Below are 26099 nucleotides of genomic sequence, written 5' to 3' on the forward strand. Positions count from 1 at the left end.
ACACAATGGAGTACTACGTGGCAATGAGAAAGAATGAAATATGGCCCTTTGTAGCAACGTGGATGGAACTGGAGAGTGTGATGCTAAGTGAAATAAGCCATACAGAGAAAGACAGATACCGTATGGTTTCACTCTTATGTGGATCCTGAGAAACTTAACAGAAACCCATGGGGGAGGGGAAGGAAAAAAAAAGAGGTTAGAATGGGAGAGAGCCAAAGCATAAGAGACTCTTAAAAACTGAGGACAAACTGAGGGTTGATGGGGGGTGGGAGGGAGGGGAGGGTGGGTGATGGGTATTGAGGAGGGCACCTTTTGGGATGAGCACTGGGTGTTGTCTGGAAACCAATTTGACAATAAACTTCACATATTGAAAAAAAAAAATAAAAGCAGGGTTATTTTAAAAAGCACCATCTGAAAAATAAAATCCTAACAAGTTAATGCTGTATAGACTACTTCTATAATATCTCTTGGAAGATTTTATTTTAGATAATTTTGACAAGAAATTGTAATTGTTAGAAATAATAATTTCCAACAAGAGGAACTTTAGAATTAAACAAGCAATTCAGTTTTTTTATTACTGTGTTCTTATATGTTAATCATACAATTATCATATATTCTTACATCCTAATCTTCTATGTTAATCAGGATACTATTTTAAATGGACAGAAATACTGGTTTATTCAGGTATTATTGTCATCTCTGGTGACAAAGTGGGTATTCCAATTTTAACATTTCAATAATGTTAGTTTTCACATATTTGATCAAAGCTGTTTCTCTTTAATCCTTTCTAAACTCTACTCTAAATTGAATTAGTTAACTATACTGCCAACTAGAAGCTTATCCCAATACTCACACACCGTCTGCTATATTTCTAATCACCCAGTTTCATTTATGGAACTGCCTTTTAAATTCTGGACTAATTTTAAAAACTAGGAAATTAAGTATTGTGTCATTGGTTTTGGAATGTTTGCCTTTCTTTCACAAAGTGATGTTTTATGACATACTCATGAATCCAAAGTTTATCAATTTACTTTTTGAGACATGGAGAAATAAAAATAGGTTACTGATGATTCCTGTCTATTAAATTCACTTTGAAATGGAATATGAGGTAGAAATTATGTTAAAAATATTACTAACTATCAAATACTGAGGAAAAAATTGAGATGTACCTTACTTGAAATAGAGCATTTGAGATTTACATATTGGTCCGAATGTAAAATGATGTTATAGTGTTAATTTAATGGACTATCTGAAAAGAGGAATTTCTCTCATCAATGGTACTATGAAAAAGTGTCTTTTAATGGGACTGTCATACACTCCTATCTGACTGTGAGGACCCATCAAGAGACTACTGAGGACAAGGAGTGCATGTGGTACCTAGGAACCTACAAAACTCTACAGAATGAGAGTGGGAGAGAAAAAGATTCTCTCTTTAGTTTATTTAGTTCTTATGCATGCCCTCCTCCTCCAAGTTCAAATTTACAGGTGTTTTTGGAAAAAGAAAAGAAAACCATTTATAAATTCTAATCAATAACAATCCACTTAAAGCAAAAATGACAAAAAAGCTAGATGACATAAAAATCTACTACTTTTACTTAAAATACAAAGACTGCTATGGGTAGAGTACTTTTGATATCAAATTAGTGCTGTTATAAGCTCTTAATATTCAGATTGATCCTTACCTTAAGTTATCTAGTTAAACACACAGGTCCTCACTTGCCTGCTTGTTGAGACAGAGACACAGCAACTGAACCCCAAAGAGTTTGCATATTAGCAACTGAGAATATTGTAATAATATTTGTACTCCACTATTCAGAAGCCAATTTCCTTGCAAATACAATTCAAGATATGAAAACAAGTTTAAATTATTGATATAAGAGATTGCCTACTGATACTATAGAGTGTATCTACTGACAGACATGTTAGTACTCTCTGCATTAATAGCCTGCGAAGAAGAGGTTTTTGAAAAGAATTTTTGGCTATGAAATACTCTTTTACTTGGGGGAGAAAGTTTTTTTTTTTTTCAATCGTTTGGGCATTAAGATATTTGCTTGAAGATGTCATGATGGTGAATCAATATTTTAAATGGAAAAAGTCTTCACCTTCAAAAGTCTATTTATAAGGTGTGTGAAAAAAAACATTTGGGAGTCAGGGGACTGGGTTCTAGTTTTGTAGTAACACTAATTAGCAGAGGGGCCCTGAGCTAAAAAATCTTCGGCCTTTAATTTTCTCCATCTTAAATGAGAGAGTTGGACTAGACAATCTCTAAAGTCCCACAGAAAATTAAAAAGAAAAACAAAACTCCATTATTCTGTTATTTCCAGCATTACCCTTAAGTATACAGATTTCTACATTGCAAATAGCTACAAATATTTGAAATGTGTAGGGGTGGAAGACTCACAAACCGTCTTCATCAAGGAGCTGGAGAAACTTTTTCCTATGCTTTCCAGAGAAAAGGAAAACATAAAGAAAAAAAAATACTCCAACAGACAAGGATGCATTTGGTTCCGATCAAAGGCCCATTGGAAGAATAAAAAAAAATTCAACTTATCAATTAAAAAGTATACTAGTGATTCTTTTATTCAACAAATATATATTAAACACCTACAAAGGCAGTAATGGAGTAAGTCATTGGACATATGAGTGAGCAAAGCAGATGAAGATCACTGCTCTCGGATTAGAATTTTTAAGGTTCTACTATTATAATTAGTGGGAAAAACAATTTTCTGGAAAAACTGTTTTCTCTATTAGTCCACTAATTTAAAGAAATAGAATGTTCTCTTCACCAAATGGCAAGTACCAGTGAAAACCCACAAAAAATAGTATTTCAATCTGGTGCCTTCACTCAGAAGTCATATTACATCATCCTTACTTGATAGAACATGCAGTGCTATGAGTGAATGAAAGTCAAGGCTATGCTTTTAAAAAGTTTTCCAAATTAGGCAAAACTCATGCAGTCAGATTCTTTATAACACAAGATAAAATGAGTACCACTGTTAGTATTCTGACACATGGAAACTACATTTCCATAAAGGCATAAACTCTCCTTTCTACATGTTTCAGCCATCTTCCCAGAAAGAATGCAATAACTCAAAGTAAAAGGAATAAAAGCATGCATGCACAAATCCAAAAAATCAATAAAATTTGGTGACTAAGAGAATAGGAAAAAAACAAAACAAAACAAAAACAACCCTCCAATAGAAATACCAACCAAGTGTCCAGTTCATTTCCCCTAAGTAAAGATCATACCATTGAGAATCAGAATTTATTTCAGAATGAATGTCACTCAATCTTAAAGGATTACTATTATCCATTATATCAAGAATTATTCATGGAATTTTAAACTTCTGCTTCCCTAAAAGAGAGATTTTCCTTTATTCTTTGCCCTTTCTGGTAGTGGAGGGTAGTCTGCCTCTTATTTGATCTTTCATAAACCCTAGTGCTCTATCACAATTCCCCAAGAATTAGAAGAAACCAGCTCTTTCTCTTTCCTCGTACTACCTGGAAGTTAGATTGCTCAGTCTGATTCTTTGCTTCTCTGAAGGTGCCAAGTGTCCCCAATGGAATTGTTTTATTTACCTGTCCTGAAATTACAGGTGCTAAGATAAGAACCACTTAAGCCCTAAGTTCTTTTAGTATATATACGGTAAGGGGTGTCTGGGTGGCTCAGTTGGTTAAGCGTCCAACTCGTGATTTGGGCTCAGGTCATGACCTCACAGTTTGTGAAACTGAACCTAGCAATAAGCTCTGTGCTGACAGAATGGAGTCTGCCTAGGTTTCTCTCTCCCCTATCTCTCTGCCCCTCCTCGCTTGTGCACATGTGCTCTCTTTCTCTCTCTCTCTCTCAACACAAACACTTAAAAATATTTGTTTATTTTTTGAGTATAGTTTTAAGCGTATTTGAGCATAGTTGACATACAATGTTACATTAGTTTCAGGTGTACAACACAGTGATTCAACACGTTTATACATCATATTGTGCTCACAAGTGCAACTACCATCTGCCACTATCTTATTTTCTTTAAAATTTTTTTTTAATGTTTATTTTTGAGAGAGACAGAGTGTGAGTGGGGGAGGGGCAGAGAAAGAGAGAGAGACAGAATCTGAGCTGTCAGCACAGAGCCCGACGTGGTGCTCGAACTCACCAACTGTGAGATCATGACCTGAGCCGAAGTTGGACGTTTAACCGACTGAGCCACCCAGGCACCCCTCACCATAATATTTTCTAATATTTTAATAGTTTTTAGAAAACATAAATATGACTTTTCAACACCAGAATATTCTCTCCTTCTTGAGATTACCATGTATTCTTTCTCTGTCAAGTAAATTTCTAGTAATCCCCTAAGGGTCTGTTTAAAAATCAAGACTTTCCTTCTATTTCTTCAGCACTTTGTTCACACCATCATCATACAGGATTCCGTACACTGTAGTATAATGTGTGCCCTGGTGTGAAGGAAATCCACTTCAGAGGAAAGAACACAAAACCATAGCAGAGCAAGTCATTATCTTAATGCTAGGGAAATTAATCCATAAAATAAAACTGGTATTCACAAGAATCCTTAAAATTGAGGTGGCAATACATAAATCACCTTATATCTTATTTTAAATATTTCAGAATGGCTTTAGAAACTCTTTAAATATTAGCCTTTGAGAATAAACTGATAATAAAGAAAATTTAAAATCATTAAAAATGACTGTCTTTAAAATCCCACTTAAGCATTCTCTGTGTACCATTTATATACTATATATACTACATACTTGTATATTCTTTATACAATTTTTCTATATACTATATTTTATTTTCAAACCACAATTTACAAAAAATCAGTGACAAAGGGAAGATAATACTGATTTTTTTAGAATGGACAAATGTAACATTTAGAACAAGAATTAGAAGAAACCAGCTCTTTCTCTTTCCTCATACTACCTGCAAGTTAGATTGCTCTTCTGAAGATTGTTCTAAAACATACAATTTTACAGGACTTACCTAACATAAAATAACTGAAATTTTTTAGGACAAAATTATTCATGTAAGATTTGCTTATAATTTTGAAAGAAATAGTATCTTTTTAAAATACAAAGAAACAATTACCAAGTTTAAGAAAATATGAACTTAAAAATATTAAAAAAATGAATACTCAAACAGTAACTTCTTCACAAAATTACTCAATGGAAGTTTTATAAGCTTTCTATTGTACAATTATAATAAAATCTGACTTATCAAATTTTATTTGAATGTAACTTTTTGACACATTTTATAGCACAAAGTTGTACTTTTTTAGAGTTTACTAGATCAGCCTCCTTACTCTGTAAAGAAAACCAAAGACCTAATTTTTTACCTGCCATTTTAGTTTTCTTACAGAGAAAACAGTTCCAGTAATACCTTTACAGAATGAAGGCAGGTACACATACAACCGGGGGACCATAAATAAACTGCCTGACTTGGCACTTTCTCCTTGGCCCCCCAGCAATGGTGCTACCATTCACTTAATGCAGAATTCTTTACCCTTGCTAGTTACCACTCAACCAGGAAAAGCTGAAAAGGCAGTGGTATTTCAGGTAAGTAAGTTTATTTGCATACAAAGCACTAATTAGCATGTGCTCTTGATTCACTGAACTAAAAGCAATGCAACAATTGAAATAAAATAAATTTAGTAACCTCTAGCTATCTTAAATACTTTCGGTAGGGTTTTGATAATATATGTTGTCTTGACTGCACTTATTTATGTTTTTAAGTCACATGCCAAAAGGGAATAGAAGATGAGTGGGGAATGGTGATAAATGGATGTGGAATGATTAGAAGCGTATCACCATTATAATCAAACTGTTCATTATAATATGATAACTTATAATGAGGTTCATGAGAAAGGAAAGGAAGCAGTTAGCACATTCTAAGAGAGAACGCACAGAGCTGCATTCAGTAAATATTTGGTTGGTTCCATAGCTGGTTCATTGACTAAAAGAATGAACAACATTGATGGAAGACTAAAAACCAGCACAAAATAAAGTTTCGTTCCCTTGTGTAAAATCTCCCTTGACCAATGTGTCTTGTTAAAAATAGATAATATTGGGGCACCTAGGTGGCTCAGTTGGTTAAGCATCCAACTTTGGCTCAGGTCATGATCTCTCAGTGCATGAGTTCAAGCCCCACGTTGGTCTCTGTGCTGACAGCTCAGAGCCTGGAGCCTGCTTTGCATTCTGTGTTTCCCTCTCTCTCTGCCCCTCCCCTGCTCTCTCTCTCTCTCTCTCTTAAAAATAAATAAACATTAAAAAATTTTTTTTAAATACACAGTATCTATTGACAATGTAAACAGTAAGCCACAGTATTAGCACAGTATATCTGCTTTGTCTAGTGAGAACATAGTTATAAATTAGAGGGGAGAATTCTGCTTGATTAAATAGGATAATTTATATTTTCCAGAGGACAGGTAAGGAGCAAAGTGTTGACCCCAACAAGATACTACATTATAATTACAATATCCCTATGAACATCTAAGAGAATTTATAATTTAGATGACTAATAAGGCCTTTTACTCCCTCCTATCACTTTCGGGTTTCTTTTACTGTTTCTGGGTGTCAGGGTTAAAAATAATGTTTCTTAGTTTTATAGACTAGCAGTGTTTAGTTGCCAGTTTTTGGTATAAAAGGATATCAGGTTAATTTACATATGATTTGGCAAAACAAACAAAACAGAACAAAACTGTGGTGACTTAATTGAACTTCCTGAAGCTCAGACCAGCCTTGAGAACTGCTAACAATTCATTTGCAGTTCATTTTTCAGCTGTCTCATACAGTGCTGTGTTTATACAGGGAACCTTACCTCCTCTTTCTAGACTGAAATATATTCAAAGAGTGATAATCCTCAGGTCTCAGAAACAACATGGTTAAGCATACAGATTTTTTTCCCACTAAGGAAGAGCTCAGCATTTGAGTAAGAACATTTAACATTCTACCTTCTTAATATTATATTGTTTTTAGCACATAACCATTAGTCCAAAAATCTGTAAGAAAATGGTTATTTGCCAAGGAGTAATTTGCTTCTATCACTATTTAGGCAATAACAAGAGATGCAAAGTTACATATAGACAGAAAAAATATTATATTAATTACATAAAGATCAAATATGTAGCTCACTTGGTCCTGTGAAGATATGGCTTTAGACAGATTTAATCTTTCTTCTTCTATTTTTAATGCACTGTTTTAAGCAGACAAAGGGAATAAGACACAATTTTATGACATGAAAATTATTCTAGAATCTTTCAAGGAAAAAACTTCTCTGAAACAAAACTTTTAGAAATGATAAATAAAGTAGGTTATAATTATTTTTTATACTTCTGGAAAGGTAGTAAAAAATATGTTCACTATACTATTTTATCCAAAGAAAAAACGTTCTTTTAAACACTAAATATTACTTTTTACTCATTCTGTGTCTATTTTTTAATTAATTTAGTTCTCTTTACTGTATACAACTTTCCTATGTAGATTTCTCTACTTTGCTATTCCATATTTTACTTACAAGTAAATCTCTATCTTTTTTTTAAGTTTATTTATTTTTGAGAGAGGGAGCGAGACAGCATGGAAGGGGCAGAAAGAGAAAGAATCCTAAGCAGGATCCTCACCATCTGCACGGGAGCCCAGAGTGGGGCTGGAACTCATGATCTCATGGATCTCAGGAACCATGAGATTATGACCTGAGCCAATATTAAGGGTCTGACACTTAACTGACTCAGAAGTAAATTTTTATCTTAATTCTAACTTTCCTAAAGTCATGAGCTATCAATAATAAATAATACTGAAATTATTATTTTGAATAACCATTAGGGTTGTGACTTCTGTATTTCACTACAGCCATCTTTCATATAGTAAAAGTGTTCACATATTTCAATTCTTATAATTCCATGAGATGCTTCATGAGTTTTCTGTAGAAAAGTAATGAAGCATAAATTATACATCAAATGAATTTCGTCAAAGTTACTTTACAATTCATATATCTTAATTTGTTTAGTTTCTTTTCTGTTTTCCATAAAAACCTCCATCAGACATTACTGACACCCCAGTGGATAAGACACTCTTGATTAACACATTTTAATTCCAACCAGTATTAAACTAATTTAGCTCACAAAATGACATACTTGTGCTAGCGCATTCTGCTGATAAGCATAAATATGTAGCTTATCTCCCATACATCTTAGATATTCTATCATCATCAACACTTAATTAAAATAACTCATATAAAATAACTGTAAAGTATTACCAGATCCAGTTTTCTAGATGCTATTTTGGCAAGGCTAATCCAATTCAGCACAGAATTATAAGCAGGTTGATTCTTTTAATATGGATTTAGTCTAAGCATAAAAATTGCTCACTTACATTATGAGCCTTTTCAAGAAGATGAGACTATTTTTCAACCCTTCATTACCTATGTTAGAGGTGTGTGGCAATGGACTTCTGGATTCTGAAAGGGGATCATGCTGTCTGCTGGTCTATAAAAGTTTGACAACATTTTACAAAAAACTTTAATAATTTGTTTTAAATCAGTTTATATTCACAAATACATACAGACACACTTTTGTGTGTGTGTGTGTGTGTGTGTGTGTGTGTGTGTCTGTGAGGCAAGTAGCTGGAGTCCTACATAAGCTAAATCTGGCTCTGTACTGCCTCTTGCTACAAACTAAAGTCCCTGACAGATCAACCCATATTAGTATATTTAAAAAATGACACTATGGGTATGAAAATACATATTTATATGTATATAAATTTAGGATTTATAATTTAGGATAAAGTATCACACTGACTCCATCAAAAAAGAAGCTAAAGCAATCATTTTTCAAAACCACTCATAGTTTTTCATTGAAGAATGCCAAAGGATTCCCTTCTTCCTTTCCCCTATTTTATATTCATACTTACAGGTAAATTTGTTTCACATGACAGTATAGGAGAGAGGTACTTTAATGTACCTTAATGTACCATTGTGAAAGAAAGAAAGAAAGAAAGAAAGAAAGAAAGAAAGAAAGAAAGAAAGGAAGGAAGGAAGGAAGGAAGGAAGGAAGGAAGGAAAAGGAAAGAAATTAGCTAGTTCGTTCTTATTCTTCTGATAATATGGTAGGGACATTTCCACTGATCAAGCAGTAGTCTTTTCAAATTCTCAAGTAGCAATAACAGTGTTTGTTAAACAAACTGACCTATAACCTTGGTCTTCTAATACAAGTGGCGAATTATATATATATATTTGCTTTCTTTAAAAATGAAATGAGGGGCGCCTGGGTGGCACAGTCGGTTAAGCGTCTGACTTCAGCCAGGTCACGATCTCGCGGTCCGTGAGTTCGAGCCCCGTGTCGGGCTCTGGGCTGATGGCTCAGAGCCTGGAGCCTGTTTCCGATTCTGTGTCTCCCTCTCTCTCTGCCCCTCCCCCGTTCATGCTCTGTCTCTCTCTGTCCCAAAAATAAATAAAAAACGTTGAAAAAAATAAAAATGAAATGATACTCTCATATTCACTTGGTTACTTACCTGTAAACATAAAATCTCTATTCTCAATTCATGTCTGAACTATTTGAAATAGTCTTTCTACACAACAGGTTTTTACAGAAATTGTTAATGCATCAGAAAGTCTGTTTTGAAACTAGAGCTTACTAATTTGACTAATGCTAAAATCTATAGAAATAAGCACTATGAGAAAATTCAAACTACACAAAGTTTTTTCTCCATCTCCAATTTAAAATATACATTTTTATGTACAAGCCTTATATAGATATATGTACACAAAACTGAAGACAAATTCAACTGGAAAATATATTTACTGATGCCAAAGTATCTACAATCTATTATAGAATATTAAAATGACAGATAACAGGTAGCATTCACATTTGCAAGCACTGCAAACAATTAATTCTATTTTACTTTCTCTGAAAAGCATCCTACTGCTCCGATTAGTCTATTCCCTGGCATTCTATCTTCGACTCAAGATTACACCAGCTTGCTGGGGGTAATGGATGATACCTCGCAATAGCCTATATGCTCTTCTCACAGGCACCAGCAGAGCTGTTTTCTTTGTTCCTCGGCAGGGATGAACAGTTTATAATAGCCAACACTTCACTCCCAGCAGCATTTCTTTGGCCTCCCGACTTCTCGCTCTAACTACAGCATCATCTCTTGCTTTCCCTTTAGAGCAAAACTCAATGTTGGGCACACTTGCTATCTCCCCTTTCTCTCTTCCCACTTTATCCTGAATCTACTTTTAGCAGGCTTTCATGCTCATCACTACACTGAAACTGGCCTTATCAAGGCCACAAATTACCTCCTTGTTAAAATTCAATGGTCAATTGTCAGTCTTCAACTAATTTAAACTATCAGTAGCATTTGGCACAGCTGAATATTCCTCCCCTTGAAACATTTTCTCCATGTGGCTTCCAGGATACCACATTATCTGGTTTTCTTATTATCTCTTGGCCTGCTCCTTCTCATTTTTCTTCACTGCTCCCTCCTCATCTCCCCGGCTTCTTGACGTTAGAGTGCACTAGGTCCATTGTAGACCTTCTTGTCTCCATCTATACTATCTTGGTGTTCTCTTCCAGGCTCAGAGCTCTAAATATTATCCACATCCTAATAACTCCTAAATGACTCTAGCCTAAGCCTGAACCATAAAACTGCAGGCTGATATTCTGTTCCCTACTAAACATCTCCTGATTCTCTAATAGCCATCTTAGTCTTAACAAGTTCAAAATTAAGTTTCAGGTATTCTCCCTCATACCTCCTCTTGAAGTTTGATTTACATCAGTAAATGTCAACTCCATTCTTCCATATGAGTAGGTCAAAAGCCTTGTAGTCACCCTTGTAGTCTTTTTCTCTCACAACACATATCCAAACCATCACCACTATCTGTTGGCTCAAGCTTGAAAATATATCTGGAATCCAACCACTTCTCACCACTCTTACTACCTTAGTCCAGAACATAGCAATCTCCCTGTTGTCTCCCCATTTCCCCCCTTCCCTCCTATAGACTAATCTCAACAGAGCAGCCAGAATAAGACTGTTAAAACCCTCCACTCAGAGTAAAGCCCAAAATTCCTATAATGACCTTATATATCTGACCACCTTATCCAAAACTTTGGCAATAATGCCTATTTTCCTTTTAGGTTTCATTTTTCTCCCTCATTATCACAATCTAATATATCATATTTTTAAAAAATAATTATTTTTTTACTGTTTCCTTTAATAGACTTTAAGTTCTATGGGGACAGGGATTTCTATTTATCTTTTTGTTTCTTTCTTTCTTTTTTTTTTTTAATTCATAAGGGCGCAGGTGGCCCAAGGTCAGGGCTCTGCAGCTGGCCCTAGTACAGCACTCAGCCTCACAGGCCCCAGTCCTGTCTCTAGGAGCCCACCTCTCACTGAGCTGTGTACCTGCAGCCTCAGTCCCTCATCCTTCACCCCTGCCACCAACTTCCTTGAGTTGTAGTAAATGTTTGCTCTTATATGTCATCAGCCATCTTTGTCAGTAGTTCTCAAATTTTAGTTTCTAAGACTCATCTGTTCAAAACAAACAGCAACAAAACCACAAAAGATTTCCAGCTCCACTTCTCCCCATCCCCAAGGATTCTGACACACTGGAAGCTGGGGAGGCTCCAGGACTCTCTTGTGAGTACTACAAAGAACACACTTGGAAGAACATTGTTCTTAGTCTTTACCTTTTAGGTTTCTTACAAACTATCTAGTGACTATATTCAGATGGAATAGGAGTGGGCAATTTTGGCTTACCCACTACATGTGGCCCACCACTTGTTTTTGTAGATAAAGTTTCCCTGAACAGTTTTGCTACACAGTGTCCATGGCTGGTTTTTACCTTACAAGGACACTACAACAACAGAGCTAAGTAGTTGTGACTTCGAAGCCTCCAAAGGCTAAAATATTTACTATCTAGCTTTTTACAGAAAAAATCTTTCAACTCCTCATATAGCGATACATTATTTCAGAACACCACCTAGTGAGAAGCTACCTTTTAAAAAGGCTGAAGACATCCTAATGTATAGTTAAGACAAACCTATCCTACCCATAGAGGGGATTTATAATATATCTAATAACCTATTCTTATCTTTAATTCCCCAAAGAATGGTGACCATTTTGTTTCTGTAACCGACATTAAATAAAAAACTAAAATTGTTATAAACTGCCTTTGTATATTTGCAATTTGCTATATATGCCCCCCCCCCCCCCGCAACACACACCAAAGTAGCTATAATAAAAACTGAAGCACTCCAGGAAGGATTTTCAATAAAGAGATCTTTTCAAAAGAAAAATCGTCATCTCAAATTAGCTGAAAAACAGATAAGCTATCACAGATGTAACTTTAAAATATGATATTTTATTGCTTCACACAAAATATCCTGACACCTTTAGACAGCAGAAGGATCATTAAAGTGAAAGGAAAACCAATGTTGGTCTATGATAGCCAAGTTAACTTTTTCCTAAATATTCATTTTGGTAAATAAACCCAAACAGTAGGGTTTCTAACAGGAAACAGTTTCATTCCTAACTAGAAACCCATGGATTAAATCTGAAGCCCTGATACACTCTTTGCTCTCTGTTCATCTAGTTACTGCTATAGAATCCTTAGTTGTTTGAAACTGTGATTTAAAAAAAAAAAAGCTTACTTGGTTACTCAAGCTGAGCAGTTTTAATTTGTTCTAATAGTTGAGGCCAGAACAAGTTGCCATTACCTGGTCTATTACCACAACTGCAGGAAAGCATTATCAAAGCCAGCAGCTATTAGACACCTTTATTTTTTTAGGCTCCTTTTATCTTTGTATTAGAGAAAGACTTGTTTTAGTTTTGATGTTTAGAATCTCTGTTCTTTAAAGATTCAAAATTGTTGTTTTAAAAATAAAATTAAACTTAATTTTTATGTCTTGACTTTTGGTAAATAAGCAACCTTCCCACTTCCACGCTCCAAATCCCAGTGTATTTAGTTATGAAAAATACTATTTTTAATATTTGGATTTTTAAACTATGTATACTGGAATTGTTAGGTGTTGCAGTTCAGTAAGTCAAGTCTACCTGAGATTTTCAGTACCCTACTGATTCAAACTAAGAAAAGATATACTAATTTTTTGGCTCATTATCTAAGATTAGAGATGCTATCTATAACTTGTAGGGAGAGGGAAGGGGAGTTTCTCCTGGTTTAGATTATTACCTAAAACTAACTCTGAAATGGCCATAGTCAGGAACGGTAAGAGGAAAGGAAAATCACTGGGAGTAAAGACAATATGAAGGTTAATGATAAAAGGGAATTGAGAAAGCATGTAGACTATTTAACTTTCTGTAGAAATAACAGGGTAAAAAGGGTGCTACTGGTTAGAATAGTTGTATAGAAGTTTGGATAGGAACAGCACAGCAGATGAGTGTACTTAGTTTGAAAAAAAAAAAACGTTTTTTAATGTTTATTTATTTTTGAGAGAGAGAGCGCAAGTGCAGGAGGGGCAGAGAGAGAGGGAGACACAAAATCCAAAGCAGGCTCCAGTCTCTGAGCTGTCAGCGCAGAGCCCGACAAGGGGCTTGAACTCAAGAGTTGTGAGATCATGACCTGAGCTGAAGTCAGGAGCTCAACTGACTGAGCCACCCAGGCGCCCCAAAAGGTATCTTCAAAATACACCACTTATCTCCAGAAATAAATTAAATATCCACCTCAAGAAACATAACGAGGGCTTGTAAATGTGTTTTTCTTTTCTTTTCGTTTCTTTTCTTTTTCTTTTCTTTTCAGTTTCAAGACCATGAGATTGTTAAATTAAATAATTATTTTTTTCTGAGTTTTTCATTCATTTTGAAGCTTTTTCTTTTAAAATATCAAGAATATTGTATTACCCTGAGCTTTGTTTTTGTCTTCATTGCTTTATGAATGTCATTTATATTCAGCTTTTTCAGGTCAATAGCAACACCATGGAGAAAAGGGAAGATTTCTTTCTATTTTTCATTCTTCTTATTGCGTTATTACTATGTCAAAGCATTAGGTCAGCTTGCTACAGTGCAGTCTTGCTAAAAATAGAACCTTTGGAAAATATACCCGGACCAGGAGAGACATCTGCAAACCACCACTAGATGGCAAAGCAGCTTTCCCATTGCTAACATTATGCAGGCAAACAAAATATGACTTACAAACCTGCTGCAACATGTTTTCTACCATATCAGAGTTGCGATCAATTCAGATTTTAAAATATGGACGACCACCTCAGTCTGCAAATAAATTGCTTGGTATCCTTTATCTTCAACAAATATTTATAATCTTCTTGATGTCACAGTCTTAAATTTATAACCCAACATCAATATATTATTCGTTTTCAACTGTTTCAGTTAAGAAAACTAAAGATCTAGTGAGTACAGTACTGCAAATTTATCAAGATAAAAATCAAAACAAAACATCACACATGGTAAAAATGAACCAAAGGCTACAGAGTTCAAAATTTACAAGCATATCCCACACTAACTGCATACTTAAAGATATCTACATTAGCACTTATTAAAAGATTATGTTTTTATATAAAAGATAAAGATATGTTTAGTTATAGTGACAAAAATACGAGATATAGTTTCCTACTTAAAAGTTTTCTTGTGGTAAAGACCAGAAAGGAGGGAAAAATAAAGAATTTTCACGACCCGCCCCCCTCAAATTTTCTTGGTTGAAATATAAAATGCCCCTGTCTTCAATGTGGTACACAAGTTGTAATAAATTCACAAGAAAAGCTTTCTTGTTACTCAAATCTATAAAATTACAGAACTTCATAAGGTGACAAAGAGTCCAATTTTTTAAACACAAAAGAACAAGAACTTTGTTTTGTTTTATGCATTTTACTAAACCATTTTGATTGTTATATTTAAGCAAGAAGGAAATCTAATTGGTTCAAGGAACAATCCTACCTATTCAATAAATTGCAGGAATCAAACTTTGCCTGTCTTTTCATAAGAATGCTATGAAAATGAATGAATAGCAGATTGATGCTGTCAATACATAATTAATATTTCTTAGCATACAATGAAAACTTTGAGTAAGATCCTAGTACAGGGATAGGAGACTCAAAGTAGAGACTCATTCTGAGTGCCTACTATGTGTACCCATACCATGCCACAATAACACATTTTCTTCCACTAAAACTGCCAAATTCTAGTTAGGTCAATGGCCGCTTCTATGGTCTTCCCTCTGACCCAGTAGCAAGACTTGCCAATTTAAGAAAGTTGCTGCAGGGGTGCCTAGGTGGCTCAGTCAGTTAAGCATCTGACTTTGGCTCAGATCATGATCTCACAGTTTGTGGGTTTGAGCCCTGAGTCAGGCTCTGTGCTGACAGCTCAGAGCCTGGAGCCTGATTTGGATTCTGTGTCTTCCTCTCTGCCCCTCTCCTGCTTGTGCTCTGTCTTCCTCTCTCTTAAAAATAAATAAACATGAAAAAAATTTTTAATAATTAAAAAAAAATAAAGCTGCTCTAAAGTCACTCACCGGTTCCATGGCAGGTCACTTTGAAAATTTATAGGGGTCTGTATACCAATTACTCCTTAGAGAAAAAACTCTAAATAAATATGTATCTTACTTTAAATGGCTTTATTTTACTAAATTGATACTTCCTTTTGCATGACCTATTATTCCAATTAGATTTTACTTAACTGACCTCCAACAAAATAACAGAAGCTCTCCCATTTCAATAAAAATATCAAAGTTGAAGTATGAACCATGTTAATATCTGTCACAAATAAACACTAATCTAAATTTTACGATATCATCACATAGCGAACAACTCAAAACTACTGATTCAAGTGCTTTATGTGCTAATGACAACCTCTTCTTTCCTTAGTTTCATTTTTTTATTACATTTAATAGGCTCAATCCTTTCCTAACCTACTCCCATTCCAGGTGAGCCCAAATAAGTTTTGCCTTTCCTCACTAAGAATGAGGATTCAAAACTATTCTTCTCTTACTCTGGATAATTCTTGGAGTTGAATGTCTCTTCAGAATTGAATTAGAAACTGGTATTTGGGCTTGAATTGTGGTTGTCTGCTGTTATTTCTACTCACATAAGGTAGTACTTCTCATTAACAACAGGCATTATGGCCAGGATCACACTGAAGTACTGACCAATCACTGTAGGAAACCAAGGCTGATATTTAGGAAACATTTGAGTAGACTAACTCCATCATTATACGTACCAAAAGATGATGACATTCCATTTCTTTTTTAAAAGTTTGATGGTTTGAGTTATTCATTATTTCAAAGAGGTATTCCTAGGGAGACTGGACATTAAGCCCATTGAATGGGGTAAAAGAGTAGCTGGGATTAGGTAGAATGGTCTCCCTGGATAAAGGAGAATGACATATACCAAACTCAAACGTATTTAGCTTTTTCTACCTTCTGTCTTTCCTAACTCAGATAAAGACATTGAAACTTTCCAGAAGTCCAAAATAGGAACCTCAGAACGATCCTTGAATCGTCCAACTCTTTTTCCTCTAACCCTAATTTTGTTAATCAACTAAAGCCTATCAAACATAACTATGAATTGCTTCTTCCTTTCCAATCTTATTGCCACTACTCTTTGATGGGTCACAAGATCTTCCCTGGGCTACTGTACTAGTCAACCAAGTGATACCTTTGCATCATTCTTTTTAATGAATTCTGTTGCCTTTGTTTACCTTTTAAGTGTTAGTGTTCTGGGATTTCAGTTGCATACTCTCTTACTCTCTCATTCTATACTTTCTTGCTGGATAATTAATCTACCTCTGTGGACTCAAGTGCCCTTAATATGACTATCTCTAGCCTGGATCGCTGCCTTAGGCTTCAAACCTGTATGTTCACTGGTCTAAAGGATATCTCTATCTGGAGGTCCCACAGGAACTTCATCTGTCCCACCTCAAACCTACTCCTTGTTTTGTGGGCTCTATGTCAGAAAATAAAATCCTCATCTGCTCAGGTTAGAGAAGGAAACTAGGGTATTATTTTTGAATTCTTTTACTCATACCCTTTGCATTTATTTGTCTCTTAAATCTGTTCATCTCTCTCCACACCCATTGCCACTCTCTTAGTCCAGGCCATCATTAAATCCCACCTGGACCACTGTACTAGCCTCCTAAGTAGTCTTCCTACCTTCAGACCTGGCTTCAGAAATCCTGGCCACACTGGAGTGATTTTTCTAAAAGTACAAATATTAACATGCCTCTCTCCTGCTTCAAATCCTCCAATAGTTTATTACTGTCCTTAAAATCAAGTTCAAATTCCTACGTGACCTACAAGCTCCTCTAGGTTCCTCTGGAGCCTCATCACCAGCTACTCTCCCTTTAGCCAATTAAGCTCCATTGTGTTGTTTTTTAATATTTAGTTTCTCTATTTTCCCCTCTGGGCCTTTGGAAACTCTTTTTCCTCTTCCTGGAATATTCCTTCCCTCTCTCCTTGTCTCTTTGCCTAACTCATCCTTAGATGCCACTTTGGATTTCATTTACTAATTTGAGAATACTTCCCTGACAATGACCTTCCCAAGATTGGGTTTGGTGGCCTCCTAATTTTCTCTAAGAGTACACTCCACTCATTTATTACAGCCATTTTTTTCTATACTCTAATTGCCTTGTCTCTCTCTCCTTAACCACAATATATGCTTTTTTGAAGGCCTTTATAATTTTGCTTATATTGTTTCCACTTTCTGGAATATCATTCCTCTGTTTTTTACCCCTGGAAAATGTTTTCTAAACCACTCCCAGGTTCAATTCAGGCAGACTTAACAGCTCTTCTTCTAGGTTATCACAGAATCTTACACTTGAGTCTGTTACAGCACATACCTTGCTATATTACAGTTATTTATTTTTAATAATGCCTCTGGCTAGACAATGAACTTTGGGAAGGTACATATTACCACACTCATTTTTAGATGCTTACCACAGTGCCTGGCATGTAGTAGTTCTTAAGTATGTATCACACTGGAATAATTAAAACAAAGTTAACTCTGTTTCAACTCCTCTTACCAAGAATCAGGCACAAGACAGGTAAGAGAAGAATGGTTCATTTAACAAAACGTGAAAATTAAAATGTATGGGTTTATACATCTTTGTTTTACCCTAGAAGTATTTGGCTTCCTTCCCAACCCACCCCTCTTTTTAAAAGTGCCATTTAGAGAGCTTCTATTAACTCTTATATGTAAATAAACCCTTCTGATTTATTCACTAACTCTAATTCCTCCTTGGCAAAAGAAAGAGAGCATGAGGGAAAAAAATTAAATGAGCTAAAAATATTATGAATAATGATCAGTTATGAACTTTAAAAGGTAAATTCTGTGGCAGAAGTCCACAAAGCCTTGATTTGAATCTTGACCCTGTCACTTTCTGACTTCGTGAAAGCCACTTATCTACCAAGCCTTGGTTTTTCCATCTGTGCAAAAGGATCAGTAATAATACATACTTCATACCTAAGGTTACGGTGAGAATTAAGAGTTTATATATGTAAAACATTTAGAACAAAGCATAACGTATAGTATGTGGTTAATGTGTTAGCTAGAATTATCATCTTAAATGGAGATGGTTTAATTACTAATCAAGAGTTATAATATGCTCCTAGATTGTAAGAAATGTAATGATGGTATGGATTAAGTAGCAAATGACTATCAAGGACTGTGAAAATATAAAAACACTAAAGTGACAGATTAGTTTGTAAGTACCTAATGTAATTCATTAACAATATAGCACATTACACTAATTCCCATAATGCCTTCCAATTCTGGTTCTTAACTCCTAAGTTCTTGTTAATTTTCTCAAAGGATGTTATAAAATTAACTATGTAGTAAAAAAATAATAAACTTCAGAGTCTATACTTCTTTGTGTTAGAAAACTGTTAGAATTAAATGGAAATAAAATAAAATTTAAAAGTGGATGTATTATAATTCTAAAATCATTACCATCATTGCTAAAATAAGTGGCCTTGTTGAAATTCTAAAATACTAGCATTTGTATTTTAAAAATCTGATTTTAAAATGTCACATAATAATATTAATAACAATTCTAGCTTAAAAGCCAAAAAGATGACTATCAAAATATCTCGATATAGCCTGTAATTTTGATAAATGAAAAGGTTATGATTTAGCCATATTTTGAAATTACAGCCAAATCTTGATTATCTTTGGTCTGTGGAGATCTGGATGGCTGGAGTAGTTGAAATCTATATATGATGACAGAACTTTATCTTCAGCCTCTTTTCCCATCACATCTTTACCACAGTTAACTTAAGGGGCCAGTATGCATTTCCACTCTCTTTCTTTCTTACTTGAACAAGGAAATGTCAAAATAAATAAATGAATAAATTTGACAACAAATAAAAACACAGGAAGGAAGGGCTAATCTATACACTAAATAACCGGTCTCTGAATAATCAAGAGTTGGCTGCACACATTACGTTTACCTTAAGAATCAAAATAGCCTCATTCTCGTTCATATCTTTCAATAAAAGCAAACAGGAGTTCCTGTGCCTTAACATTCCTCGTCAGAGTTTCTCTGAGTACCTGAAAGAACCCTGGTGGTACAGGACCTACTGGCATGCCATCTCCTGGGGGAATGTTTCCTAGCACTGGGCTGGGAGCTGCTGCAGCACTCTGCAAAGAATAAAGGAGAAACAAACCTATATCATTACAACGAAGGTACAAAACCAGACTAACGATAACAGATTGTAGGAAGGGAAGCTTTCATTCCCAGGAATAAATATTAGTAATTTCCCCCACTCCAGAGGTAAACAAAGATACAACAGTTAGTTTATATATGACTAAGTTATTTGGTTTAAACAAGTGTTTTAAAACTTTCTGAAATCACAGGATTTGAAGAAGATGGTATCTTTCAATGATATATAAAAGGCAAATAATAATATGACAAAAAGATAAAAGTTTAAGTAAATGTTTTATTTAAGGCACAGGCATCTGAAATGACAACATTAATAACAAATATGGAAATATGTCGGTAGTAAGTATGAAAATGGTGGTTACAGAAGTTGGAAAAAAGAACTCTTTTTTAAGATTATGCTTTGCTTTGTCACAGACAAATACAATTAATTTTCTGCTTATAGGTGGTAACACATTATTCAATTTCTGATATGCTATAACTGGCAGCCAAAATAGAATTGTTAGCAAAAACAAAGTGGTGAGGATGAAAAAGTAATTAGGAGACTGAATAAAAGAAAAGAATTCGATTTAGAGAGATTAGTCTCATATAAACAGATTATGAAAAAAAAAAACGATTGAAAAACTCAGTCTACTTCACTTACAAATTATTTCATGGCACACTAGAGCTTCATGAAATAGGAGAATGAAAAATTTTGATTTAGATTCTTTGTAATTAAATATAGGCTTTAGATTTAATTCTTACACAGAACAGTAATACATATCACTATTCTATAATCATGGGTTTTCATTCCTCTACCTGGTTAGACATATTATAAATCCTAAGAACAGTCAAGAGATCAGAAATGTGCTGAAGAAACATCAGTATGAATCCAACAGTTCTGCTATGAAAGAACTCAAAACAAATAATGGATCTAGTCTATCTGTCCCACTGTCCTTGCCTCTACATCAGGGTAGTCATTCATGCATTAATATTCCATTACAAGATGCAATATCAATGTATTTATAGCCTACATTTCCTGGTATATAAATTTGTAAAAATACTAACACGTGTTTATTCTATAATACTAGTAGTTATTAATAATGAAGGCCAATGATTTGAGTGTTTCCTGAGAAAATGTAGATTTAAATGTGGTTATCTAAAATGTTGCTTACCTATGAATGCCAAAATTCTAAGCTTCTGATAAAGCAGATAAGTATAAAAGGAGAAATAATATATCTTAGATATTAAGATGAAACATTTATCTGTTATTCTATTTTAAGCAAAAGCATGCAATTTCATTAATGTACATTAAATACCCACTATTTGACAGATAGTGTTCTATTTTGCTTTATGTATCAACATTCATATTTTTAAAAAATGAAACCAAATCTTTTTTTTTCATTTAACTAAACTGGTGTAAAATTTTAATATACAATGTTACAGTGACAGTTTAAATATATATGATTACAGCTTGATCTAGGAAGAAAGATTTGATCTAGATCCTTTGACAATGAATTACTGTCATGGGCAAATTGCTCTCAGTACTAAGAGCTAGAGATAAGATGTCACTATTGTTCTAATTAATTGCAGAAGAGAAATATTTTTGAGACAAGTTTGTAAACTACTCTTACCTATATTTTTATAGAAAAAAATATGCTGTCCATCAACTGATGAATGGATAAAGAAATTGTGGTTTATATACACAATGGAATATTACGTGGCAATGAGAAAAAATGAAATATGGCCTTTTGTAGCAACGTGGATGGAACTGGAGAGTGTGATGCTAAGTGAAATAAGCCATACAGAGAAAGACAGATACCATATGGTTTCACTCTTATGTGGATCCTGAGAAACTTAACAGGAACCCATGGGGGAGGGGAAGGAAAAAAAAAAAAAAAGAGGTTAGAGTGGGAGAGAGCCAAAGCATAAGAGACTCTTAAAAACTGAGAACAAACTGAGGGTTGATGGGGGGTGGGAGGGAGGAGAGGGTGAGTGATGGGTATTGAGGAGGGCACCTTTTGGGATGAGCACTGGGTGTTGTATGGAAACCAATTTGTCAATAAATTTCATATATAAAAAAATATGCTACATTATATAGAAAAAATACTACTGTAGTTGTGTATTACAACTTTAAGCAGGTTTACAAAAAATAAAATAGAATTCAATGGGTTACTGCAACGTCTTAGTGTAATTCAAAGATGCTATTTTCCCCTCAGTTCTAATTGCTTAGAAAGTACATAAAAGAAGCTTTTGCCTCCCCTAAGGAAAAGAAAAAGTTTGTCTGCAACTAAATTAAAATTCAACAAGTAAAAATACTGGGTCATCGTTGGCTCCTTTATTTGTTTTCTTTTTGGGGACTATATTGTTTAAAGGCATATAATATGCTAGGTTTTTTTCCTTCTATGTTCTGCATTATATGTGCTCCCTTTTGTTTTTTTTTTTTCAGCTATTATTTAAAAGTGAAACAAAATACATGATTCAGATGAAGATTTAAGCAAATTAAATCTTTAAAATGCCTTTTGAGTTTTCATTTTATGACTTCAAAATTATAGAATAAATTCAGTCAAAATATAAATTGCCAAGAAGTCTTTTAAGTTCTGCAACACAGCAGTTAACGCTATAGGGAAAAAAAAATCCTTGCTATTTGGAAGTTAACATTCTAGTGAAAGAAGAAAGATAATGGTGAGTGCTTTTTAAAAAAAAAAAAGAGCAAGGAATAGGGAATTCCCAATAAAGGGATAGGGATTATAAATTTAAATAGAATAGTTGGGGGGGGGCACCTGGATGATTCCTTAGTTAAGTGTCAAACTTCAGCTCAGGACATGATCTCACAGTTGGTGGGTTCAAGTGCCTTATCAGGCTCTGCACTGACAGCATGGAGCCTGGGGCCTGGAGCCTTCAAATTCTGTGTCTCTTTCTCAATCACTCTCTCTGCATTCCTCTGCTTGTGTTCTCTCTCAAAAATAAACAAGCACTTAAAAAAATAAATAGAATATTTAGGAATGAGTGAGTAAATCACATAAACGAATGGATCATGTTATGGTGACTTATTTTTTTTTTTAATTTTTACTTAAACATTTATTTATTTTTTGAGAGACAGAGAGAGACAGAGCTTGGGTGGGAGAGGGGCAGAGAGAGAGGGAGTCACTGATTCCTAAGCATACTCCAGGCTCTGAGTTGTCAGCACAGAGCCCAACACGGGGCTCGCACTCACAAACCGCAAGATCATGACCTGAACCAAAGTTGGATGCTTAATCAACTGAGCCACCCAGGTGCCCCATCAACTTATTTAAATATGACTCTTGCTTTGTTGTTGAGGATGTCTTCCCACATTTCAAGATGTGCAAATTCTTCATTTGTACCTATTCCCTTACAGTGGCACAAGAATTTTGTGGAATTTTTTCTTTCTTAATAATCATACTTTGAAAAAAATAATCATACTTTGGGCATAATAATAGAAGTGTCTTGAAAACAGAAGAGTTTTATAGGTAGATGATTTATAGTATAGAGCATGATTTCATTTTCTGGTGTGATAGTAATTTCTATCCTTGGCTTAAGGATACAAAGTGATGTGAACCGAATCTTAATAATTACCCAGTTTGTTTACCTCATAGAAAGCACTAGTTCAGAGCATTTCAGCCCAAACTTCACTCTGTGGACCACATTTTTGAGCTAAATTATGCATCCAGTCTTCTGGGATTTATTGAAAAAGGATAATTCACTGTTTATTGTACTGTGTGGACTCAAGCTTAGAGTACCATTTGGTACACCATGTACATCATTAACAAATACTAATCTGATAATAAATACTACACAGGTACACACACTAAGTGGCACTTCAAGCATTGTGAAAGAGTATATTTATCAAATTGCTTAACTTGCTCACTTATAGCAATATAAATAATATATGCTTTTATTTTTTTTTTAATTTTTTTTTCAACGTTTATTTTATTTTTGGGACAGAGAGAGACAGAGCATGAACGGGGGAGGGGCAGAGAGAGAGGGAGACACAGAATCGGAAACAGGCTCCAGGCTCTGAGCCATCAGCCCAGAGCCTGACACGGGGCTCGAACCCACGGACCGCGAGATCGTGACCTGGCTGAAGTCGGACGCTTAACCGACTGCGCCACCCAGGCGCCCCAAATATATGCATGATTATTTAGGTTTGACTTTTTATTTTCTCTCTCTCTCATAAAAAGAAAAACATGAAAATATTATGGTTTTAAAATATTTCTTTTTACTAAACTAAATACATAAGACTTTGGGCAAATGTGAAAAAATCATCATTAAAAGTGTTTTGTCTCTTCACTGGATTAATTTATATGCTTTCAGTATATACTTTCAGATATTTTCTAACTAGTCTTAAATCATTTATTTTGTCACAGGACTTAAATTTCAAGGTTTTTTTGAGATTGACAACTTTACTTTTCCTTTTATATTTTCCCAAATTACTAATATAATTGTACCTACTTTTTATGTATCCAATGTATTAAATTTGGGGAATTACTTGCTTTCCCAAGGACATACAAAAATGAACTTTAAAGAGTTACCATGAAATCGTTACATGTTGTTATATATTTATCTTTGTTTAAGTCTGTGTGGCCACTTTGCTCTCTTGGACTTCCTATACTTGTATCATTCTACCCTTTAAGAAGGCATAAGTCAATTTGTGCCCCTTCCTTCTTCTTTTTGTGGTGTTTATTTTTCCCTTGTATATATGTCCAGCACCATTTCCCATTTTCCGCTTTCTCTTAAATGCTGTTGTATAACTGCACTTAAAAAATATTTTTGTTCTCTTTAATTCCCTATTTCTGAATTTAGAAAATAGAGAGATACACTGTTATTTTATATTTTATCTTCTTAAATAAAAATCTGAAATTAAAGCCAAAAGACTTTATTTTAATCTTAGTTGTTATCATTAGTGGCCTCTGGTAGGAAAAAAAAAAGTTATATATAGTTTGATATGGAGGTTTCACAACAGGCATATAATAAAATTTTGTTTAAAAATAAAATTAGGATATAATTGATTACTAAATTAGTTAGCATTTATCAAGATTAAATAACTAATAGTTTTATTTAATAAGGATGTTAGAGAATCAGCTGCCTATCAGGGAATCAAAATATGAAGTCTGTATTTGGTACAATAGAAAAAATATTTAAGTATATGAAAAATTATTAAGGTAATGACATAAGAACTAAAATAGTGACAAAATTATTAGAAATTGGAAAGATGATTAAAGGAAACAGTAGTTTCGCCTGGGTGGCTCAGTCGGTTAAGCTTCCGACTTCAGCTCAGGTCATGATCTCACGGCTGATGGGTTCAAGCCCCACATCAGGCTCTGCGTTGGCCACTGAGAGTCTGGAGCCTGCTTCAGATTCTGTATCCCCCTCTCTCTCTGTCCCTCCCCAACTTGTGTTCGTTCTCTCTCTCTCTCTCAAAAATATATAAACTTAAAAAAAAAAAAGAGTCCCTGAAAAGAAAACAATACTTAAAAAAAAAAAAAAAAAGGAAGCGTGAGTAGGAAGAGATTGGTCAGGGAGTTGTTGACTTTTACTATTAAGCTATCTGAACTATTTTTAAGCCATATGCGGGGTTTTTTTTTGAGAAACATTTAAAATGGTTATAATTGGTATCTTGTCTTCAGAATTTTAATGCAAAGCACGGTCAAATATTTGACTGTTGATTGAAAACATATTCTTTATTATACTAAGAAATCTTTCTATGCCTAGTATTCTAAAAACAATTTTTAAAGAAGTCAGAAATAAAAAAAAAAAAAGATGCTTTGCCTTTTTATATTTGATATTTTTTTGTTTTGTTTTTGTGGGAAGCATGATATAAGTAATCATATATTGATAGTTTTCTTAAAGCATCATCATATTTCTGAGATAAGCCATGCATGATCATCATGGGTGATCCTTCTTTTAATAAGGCTAATGAATTATATTTGCCAATATTTTATTCAGGATCTTTATATCTATATTCTAAATGAGACAGGTTGAGAATGTTCCTTGCTGTGTTATATTTTTCAAACTTGAACATCCAGATTATTCTACTTTCTCAAAATGAATTGGATGGCAAACTATCTTTTATAATGCTCTGGAGAAGTTTTATAGTATGGTGTTTATCTGCTTTTTGAAAGTTAAAAAAATATTCAGCAGTAAAACTGCCTGAATACAAAGGCAATTTTGGAAATAATTATGGTCATTATTCTTTTTATATTTTCTAAAACTTCTATTTGCTTCAATTCTGTTCATTTACATTTTTCTCAGAACACTTCATTGCATTGAGATTATTAGTTTTATCCACATACACACTACTTTCACATACTTACAAAAAGTCCTCTGTAGCAGCTGTGAGAGAGATTGCTAGCAGACAACAAACATCTGTCTTCTCCTTTTTCCATGGTATTAGAAATGTAGCCAATCACGCAGCAGCCCAACTACATCATACTTCTGTTTCCCTTATTCTCACCAAGAATTAAGGTTCTTACTAATGGAAT

At 34.3% G+C, this 26099-nt stretch overlaps 1 protein-coding gene across 6 annotated transcripts in view; it reads right to left on the reverse strand.

The window, feature by feature from the left end:
• SSBP2 (single stranded DNA binding protein 2) overlaps window positions 1-26099 on the reverse strand; it is a 316027-nt gene that overhangs the window by 71311 nt on the left and 218617 nt on the right. For 4 of the 6 annotated variants that reach the window (XM_045033195.1, XM_045033196.1, XM_011284322.3 and 1 more), the window contains one exon: window positions 19509-19598. The exons of the other annotated variants lie outside the window; for them this stretch is intronic. In XM_045033195.1, the coding sequence (XP_044889130.1) occupies window positions 19509-19598 (90 nt within the window). The remainder of the gene's footprint in view (window positions 1-19508; window positions 19599-26099) is intronic. 6 annotated transcript variants of the gene reach the window in all.

Source organism: Felis catus, chromosome A1 (genome assembly GCF_018350175.1).
Source record: "Felis catus isolate Fca126 chromosome A1, F.catus_Fca126_mat1.0, whole genome shotgun sequence".
Taxonomy (NCBI): Eukaryota; Metazoa; Chordata; class Mammalia; order Carnivora; family Felidae; genus Felis; species Felis catus.